Raw genomic sequence first — 8,031 nt, 5'->3', positions numbered from 1 at the left:
CATCACTCGGGTAGTGTGTCACTTTGAGGAAAAAACTAACTCCAAGACTCTAGTCGCAAATGTTTCATCCTCAGGAGCAGCAAATGTTTCATCCTCGGCATGAGGCCGCCTCAGCGGCCGCGTGTCATCAGAAATGACTACGCGTGTCATAGGTTCGCCATCACTGCCCTAAGCGACTGTTCGACATTTTGACCAGTAGCTATAATGCGCACTGACCACCAGGGGACAGATGCTCAACGCATAGGTATGGGAACTTGGAACAGACTGATGAATCTCAGAAGGAAGGGGGTGGGGGAGGGTGGGAAGAGATTAACCAAAGATCTTATATGCCTACTAGAGGCCCGGGTGCACCTGTGGGGTCCCTTGGCCTGGCCTGCAGGGATCTGGCCGAAAACGAGGGGTCCTGGATTGCGAGAGGGCGCAGGCCAGTTGGAGGGACCCCACTGATGCACGGGGCCCCTAGTGTTATTAATAATAAGTTCCAAGCCGGAGAACTAAAACAGAAAAGAACTAATACAGAAATGAAACCAGTAATGTTAGCCAAGCGCTAGAAGCTTCTGTGCAGAATGTTCCTTTATGATTTCTGGCAAGAAGCTTGTCCGGATGGGAGAAGCAACATAGGCGGCCAGATCTCCTGTTTAAAGTTTTAATTCCCACGCGCCAGACGGGGCGGGGGCGGGGGTGGGAGTGGGGACACCTATAGGCACAGGACTTCTGCCTCTCAGTTACCCAGGCTTTGGGTCACTAGAAACGAAGTTGGAGAAGTGATCTGATTGGCTAAGACATAGGTGACGCACATTTCTCAAGCCCAATGAGAGCCAGCCCCTCTAAGACGGACTCAGATCCTGCTTTCCGATTGGTCCTTAGTTGCGGAAACCCACCTCCGGCCGGAACCCCGGGCAAAGATGGCGGCGGCCAGGTGGTGGCGGCTGGTGCCCCGCGGTCCGGGGCGGTCACTGCACTCCGCGGCCCAGGCCGCCGTGGGGACTCCGGATGTCACCGGCGCAGAGGGGGCGGCGGCCCCGGTTGCGCGCTACCCGCCGATCGTGGCCTCCATGACGGCCAACAGCAAGGCGGCCCGGCAGCGGCGAGTGGAGCGCTGGCAGGCGGGGGTGCACGCGGCCCAGACGGTGGACGAGAAGATACGCATCCTCACCAAGATGCAGTTCAAGAAGTACGTGGTTTACCCGCAGACCTTCGCGCTCAACGCCGACCGCTGGTACCAGGGCTTCACCAAAACCGTGTTCCTGTCGGGCCTCCCGCCGCCCTCCGAGCCCGCGCCCCCGCCGGCCCAGCCCGGGTCCCCGCCCGTCCCGGACCTGGCGACCCTGCGCGCAGCCGCGCTGGACTGCCTCCTGCAGGAGCACTTCTACCTGCGGCGCAAGGGGCGCGCGCCCGTGTACCAGCAGGTGGAGGCGGTCGCCTCGCCCTTCCTGGACCAGCTGGTGGCCGCCCTCATGGGCCTGCTCAGCGCGCACAACCCGGTGCTGGCCACCGCCGCCCTCGGTGAGCCCGGGCCTGCCACGCGGGGCGCGGGGGGCGGGCGATGTCGGGGACCCACTCCGCCTCTGATTCGCCCCCTCTTCGTTTCTCTGCCAGTGTTTTCCCAGTCCCCGCGCTCCTAGCGGGGACAGCGTGGTGCGGCAGCAGTCACTGCGCCGGGCATGTGGAGGGCATGTGGAGACGGGGCGCTGCCACCTGATTGCCCAGCCCTGGGCTGGGCGCTGCAGCTCTGCGGGGCGCGTCCTGGCTGGGCCCGGGGAGGGTCCCGCCTGCTGACCGTCCCACCGCGTGGAAGAGCTGTGCTGGCTCAGCCAAGGGGTTCCTTTCTGCTCTCCCACCAAAAAGTTAACCTGAGCATATGGCAACGTATGCACCACTTTTAGCGTCATCTTTCTCATTTCCAAAATGAGAATTAGGGTCAGAGTCCTTTGTCCTGGGGTTGAAAAGATGAAAGGCAGTATTGATTAAAACACCTAACGTGTCCGTGTATTCGGTATGTAATTGTGTGCCTGGCCCCGTTCTACAGGTGATAATGAGCCAACTAATTGATCTTCGCAATAACTGTTTACAGTAGGTGGCATGGTTTTATAAATCAAAACTCAAGCAGGCGCAGAAATGTAGTAAAATCTCCCTACTCAAAAGAGCCTATAGCTGCTAGGCTAGATTTGGAGGTCAGGAGTCAAACCCAGCCATTCTGGGTTTCCAGTGAACAATCAGCAACTTCTCCGTGCAGGCATGAGAAATAATTAACGGGGAGACAGTTTTAAAAATTAGTGTTTCTGACGTGTCCATCGTTTTGTGTCTACCACACAGTTGATGTTGTCCCTGGAGGTGTGTGCCCCCTGAATCTTGTTGAGTGCCTTAACTCCCCTCTCAGTTGGGAAGGAAGTGGTGTTCGGGGAAGCATCATGGACTTAGGCTCCTGATTGAGGGCCTAGGCCAGTGGTCGGCAAACTCATTAGTCAACAGAGCCAAATATCAACAGTACAATGATTGAAATTTCTTTTGAGGGCCAAATTTTTTAAACTTAACCCTTTGCACTCGCTTGCTTTTTTCTCGATTCCTTTATTCTACTCGGGATTTAATTTTTTAAATACCCCAGATTTTACAAAGTGCGGCAGTAGAATAAAAAACTGGAGTTTCTTTTCATACAAACTTATTTATTTGGATTTTTTTATATTTCAAATTATTGATACATTCAAAGAGTAATTTTAATCTCGATGTTAACCGTGTCGAGTCACACTCGACATTCGAGTGCAAAAGGTTAAACTTCTTCTAACGCCACTTCTTCAAAATAGACTCGCCCAGGCCGTGGTATTTTGTGGAAGAGCCACACTCAAGGGGCCAAAGAGCCACATGTGGCTCGCGAGCCGCAGTTTGCCGACCACAGGCCTAGGAAAACTTAACCTTCTCAAGACTCAGGTTCCTCTTCTCTAAAACCGTGATGATAACAGCTGTGCACACCTTTCAGCGTTACTGTGAGGATTGAATCAGTCTTCATAAGTCAGCTCTGACTCCTATTAAACTTTCCGGTGTGCGCTGCTCCTGTTCTTGCAATTGAGGAAACTCTTTAGTTACAGTGTTTAGTGCGGCGATGGCACAAGTAGACAACACTTAGATGAGTCTTACATTTAAGTCATGATCATTAAATTACCGCATAATCCAGACTGTCTAAAAGAGTAATTTTGATATATGTGCTTTTAATTAGCACAATTATTTTTGAGTTCTATATTGCTGAGTTTAGTATTCTGATAATAACCAAATGTATCTAAGTGGTAAGAAAGTTTTGAATATCTTTTGGTAGATTGTAAACGCCCGGTTCACTTTTACTGGTGGCGTGGTGAAGAAATCATTGTTCATGGTCATCGGAAAGGTCGAGTTGATGCTGTGAGATACCAAATAAATGATAAACCACACAACCAGATTCGAATACCCAAGCAACTCCCAGAGGTGAGGATTTACTGCCTGTGTACCTGTTGATAATCTGATGTGGAAACGTCCTAGGCAGGCTAGGTAAAGGGCGTGGTGGGGTAAAGAGGTTTGGATGGATCCTGTGCCTTTTGAGTCTCACTCAAATACATCCCTGAAATTCCTTTTCAGCTTTTTAACCTGCTGTAGTATATGTATTCCCCAAAGGTCAGATAAGCATTTTAAGTGAGGTTAAGGCATCAGTTTTCAGGAACATACAAGTCTTTATTTTTTTCTTAATATAAAAAATATGAAAAATGGATAATAGTTTATGATTATAATTTACAGTACCTATACTACCTAATCACAAATCAAGGCATTTATTGCCGTTATAAACTGGTCATTTTATGTACTTAACAGTTCTTTTGGAGAAAAGCATATTTTAGTGTTGTCTTTGTGTTCATATCAGGTTGGTACATATTTTCCTTTAAAAATACAGATAGTAAATATTTTAGGCTTTGGGGGCCATAAGGCTATTACAACTGGTTCATCTCTGCTCTTATAGCCACGCACCATATGAAAATGAATGTGCATGGCTGTGTTCCGATAAAACTTCATTTGTAAGAATAGGTGGCTGGTTGGATTTGGCCTGTGATTTTGCAAATCATCTCATTTTCAGATTTTTAAGTCTATTATGAATGTGAGTAAAGTATATACTAGTGTTGCTGTGAATTCACTTATGGCTTTTTCTTTTAAGTTTGTGCCGCTGGATTATTCTGTACCTATAGAAATTCCTGTTATGAATTGTAAGCCAGACAAACTTCCATTATTCAAACGACAATATGAAAATGCCATATTTATTGGTAAGTTTCTCTTCTGATGTATTGGGTCATAAATGTGTCCTAGGTGTCTTGTACAAATATGCATAATTCTTGATAACCCAAGGTTTAGATAGTCTATCAACAATGTAATTCATAGTCTCAGGTTATTGCAATATGCCTGAAAATTGTAAAGAAAATATTTGTTCAACTCACCATTTAAAATTTTACTTGTTTCTACTGAATTAGCAATATTTAAATTTAAAATATAGTTATCCTTGTTGGGTTTTATTGATGTATTTTATAGGAAAAGTAATTTGTTTTTTTTGTTTTTCAAAAATAAAAAGTCTAGAACTGGGCTTGAGGCAGTGAATGTTTGTTGTTGTTTTTTTTACAAAAGTCTGCTGTTTGTTTCACAGTGTGATAACCACCAGAAACATAAAAAAAGGTCTGACATCTGCCCTTCTGCAGTTTAATTATTTATTTATTTATTTTGCTTTTTTTTTTTTTCCCCTTCAGCTATTAATTCCTAGCTGACTTGCAGAACATTTTAAGAAAGCAGCTTAAACTAATTCTCCAGGCCTATTTTATCAGCCTGTTCTCTGTCACTAAGTCTTAGAGAGTGAATAATGGGGGACTTTTGACTTTACCACTAAAGTCAAGAATGTCAGCATTTTATAAAATATTAGTAAAGGGCATGGTAGGGTGAAAAGGTTTTTTTTTTTTAATTTAAAATGTAGTATAAGAATCAATTATATTTTTAAAATTAGGAACAAGCTATGTAATTATTATATTAAAATAATAAAATAAGTTTTTGCCTTGGCCAGGGGGCTCAGTTGGTTTTAGTGTCATTCGATACATGAAAACGTTACAGGTTCCGTTCCCAGTCAGGGGACATACCTAGATTTCAGGTTTGATCCCTGCTTGGGGAAGGTGTGGGAGGCAGCCCGCCGATGTTTTTCTCTCACATTGATGTTTCTCTCTCTCCCCTTTCCTCTCTCTAAAAATCAATAATAATAATAAAAAAAAAAACCCATAATATCCTCAGGTGAGGCTTAAAAAGTAATAATAAAATAAAATTAAATAAAGTAAGTTTTTAAAGTCATGAAGTGTTTATCTCCTTTGCTAAATATGATAAGAACAATAATGAAGCTCCTTAGTTATGACTAATGTGTTTGAAAAACTGAAATAATAGGAATTTTTAATCCATTTTACATATACTTTTTTTACTTATCCTGTTCATAGTGAGCGACTTGATGACAGCTAGCAGACTGTACTTTCGTGTGAAATGTAACTTTATTACAATAAATACGTAAACTAACCTTCCCGTGTGTATGTTGAATACTGATCACGTGATGGGTAGAGGAGGGGTGGGTTTAGAGAAATACTAAGCACATGTGCTCCAGGTGTTCATGTCATTTCATGTCCCATGTTTCTCTTTTGCTCTTCAGGCTCAAAGACAGCAGATCCGTACTGTTATGGTCATACCCAGTTTCACCTGTTACCAGAAAAATTAAAAAGGGAAAGGCTCCTGAGGCAAAACTGTGCTGACCAGATAGAAGTTGTTTTTAGAGCTAATGCTATGGCAAGCCTTTTTGCTTGGACTGGAGCACAAGCTATGTATCAAGGTAAAATGATGGTACTGTTGGAAGATATCTGACATTTTAAAAATTTAATAGTTCATTTCCTTGGTTGAGACTTAACGGTTCGAAAACTTGCATTGCCACAAAGCATTGTTTGGAAACCCATAATTAAGTATTTTACATGTGCGGTTGTCCAGTGGCACTTGGGTAGTGATCTGATCTGTTATGTTGACAACTTTGTGTGACTGTATTTTTTCTGATGGTGTGGCCGAGCATTTCAAAGACTTTAGAGCCCGCTAGTCAGCTCTGTAGATGACAGCAGCTGTCTGAAGCTAAGGAAGGAAATGCTGTGGTGGATTAAGTGTTAGGTTAAGTCCTAGCTATTCTTTATCGTTTATTTGAAGGCCATATCTAGGATGTGGATTTAGGGGATTGTTCATTCAGTAAATAGAGAATGTTTTTTATGTATCAAGCACTGTTGGCCTTGGAGATAAAGTGCTGGATAAGACAGGCAGATCCTACTCTTCTGGAGTGTATAGTGAGGAGAATAAAGGATAATAAACAGGTAAGATTTTTAGGTAGTGGTAATACTGCAAAGAACATTACTAGGTAGATAAGGGCTAGAATGATTTATGAGGCACAGGTTTAAATGAGATATGGGGCAGAATCTCTGTAAACATAGTAATTCAGAGAAGGACTCTGTAAACATAATAATTCAGAGGAGGACTCGAGAAGGATGACTATGAACAGAAACCGAATGGTGAGGGGCTGCTGCCCAAGTGTAAACTCTGAGGAAACACACTTGAGGCAGAATGGCAAGTCATATCTGAGGCGGAACAGACTCGAGGTGTTTAAGGACCATGAAGGCTGATGAAGAGAGGGAGGAGCCATTTCACATAGGACTTTTAGAACCCATTTGAGGCATTTGGATTTCATTTTAAAACCTGAAGTGATATAATATATAATGAGTTTAATCCTATATAAATACCCAGGAGGAATTTTAATACAGATTTAATTATTGCCAAGCCCACCTTTTTCCTTTATGTATATATTTTAACCTTATATTCACAATTGTTGACTTGCGTTTCTATAATAGAAACGGGAGAGGAATCTTTGTTGAAGATTTGTTTACTCATGAAAGATAAGTACTTTTTGCAGTATAATTCCATATTTTAGCAACATTATTTATTGACCATCTCCATTGCAGCTGGTATAAAATAAGTGTGGGGAAATAGCTATGCTTGGTCCTGGCATTAGGGTTTTAAAGTATTGAAGCCAGTCAGCCTGGATAAGAAGCATTTGGAAAATTGAGTAGTTAAGTTTAAGGCAGTCTGGATCCTTACCACATAAGACTCACTAAGTGAAATGACAGCAACTCATAAAATCAATTCTGAGATACATAAAGGAAGAGACAGAATTTGTATGAGGACCTAGTTGAAGTCCTTAGAAAGGTAGTTTGTTTGTTTTTAAGGTTTTTTGTGGGGTTTTTTGGTAGATGTGAAATAAATGGCCTTCATAGTTATTGGATGGTAAATGTTACTGGTATGGTGAGCAATGATGTAGTTAATAGCAGATGCAGGGAAATCTGCTTAGATACAGCTGCTCTTATAAGAAGTGAATTAAGGTTGAAAGCTATTGAAGACAGAAGTTGTTGAAAAGATGTATCCTGAGTTAAGGATACTAGATGTGACGAATAATTTTTGATGAGATCTTTAGGAAATTGGCAGGTAAAATATCTAGTAGTTGATACTCCTCTAATACACATATTTTGTTTGGGTTAAATCTATGTTAGTGTAAATTTCAGTATAATTTTCTTCTCTAGGATTCTGGAGTGAAGCAGATGTCACTCGACCTTTTGTCTCTCAGGCCGTGATCACAGATGGAAAATACTTTTCTTTTTTCTGCTACCAGTTAAATACTTTGGCACTGACGGCACAAGCTGATCAGAATAACAGTCGTAAAAATATATGTTGGGGGACGCAAAGTAAGCCTCTTTATGAAACGATCGAAGATAATGATGTGAAAGGTTTTAACGATGATGTTCTACTACAGATAGTTAACTTTCTACTGAACAGACCGAAAGAAGACAAATCACCGCGGTTGGAAAAATAAGAAGAAACATTTGACTCAGGACTTTGGGAACCCTCACATTTTACTGAAGCAACAATAAAAAGAATTTTAATGACATAACTTGTGTCTGCCACATATTAAATGCACTG

At 42.7% G+C, this 8,031-nt stretch overlaps 1 protein-coding gene across 3 annotated transcripts; it reads left to right on the top strand.

Moving 5' to 3' along the window:
- Nucleotides 1–852: 852 nt before the first annotated feature.
- Nucleotides 853–8,002, top strand: MRPS30 (mitochondrial ribosomal protein S30). 3 transcript variants are annotated; one of them, XM_054715272.1, is made up of 6 exons: nucleotides 853–1,506; nucleotides 3,308–3,453; nucleotides 4,169–4,274; nucleotides 5,475–5,519; nucleotides 5,681–5,857; nucleotides 7,635–8,002. In XM_054715272.1, exons 1-6 carry the CDS (start codon nucleotides 906–908, stop codon nucleotides 7,922–7,924), a joined length of 1,365 nt encoding a protein of 454 aa, XP_054571247.1. In that variant the 5' UTR covers nucleotides 853–905; the 3' UTR covers nucleotides 7,925–8,002. The 3 variants fall into 3 exon arrangements, with proteins under 3 accessions (XP_054571247.1, XP_054571248.1, XP_008149895.2); XM_008151673.3 differs by lacking the exon at nucleotides 5,475–5,519 and having other exon boundaries at nucleotides 855–1,506; XM_054715273.1 differs by lacking the exons at nucleotides 3,308–3,453; nucleotides 4,169–4,274; nucleotides 5,475–5,519.
- Nucleotides 8,003–8,031: the final 29 nt, after the last annotated feature.

This window comes from Eptesicus fuscus, chromosome 4, assembly GCF_027574615.1.
Source record: "Eptesicus fuscus isolate TK198812 chromosome 4, DD_ASM_mEF_20220401, whole genome shotgun sequence".
NCBI lineage: Eukaryota > Metazoa > Chordata > Mammalia > Chiroptera > Vespertilionidae > Eptesicus > Eptesicus fuscus.
This window is presented reverse-complemented; position numbering and strand designations above follow the sequence as displayed.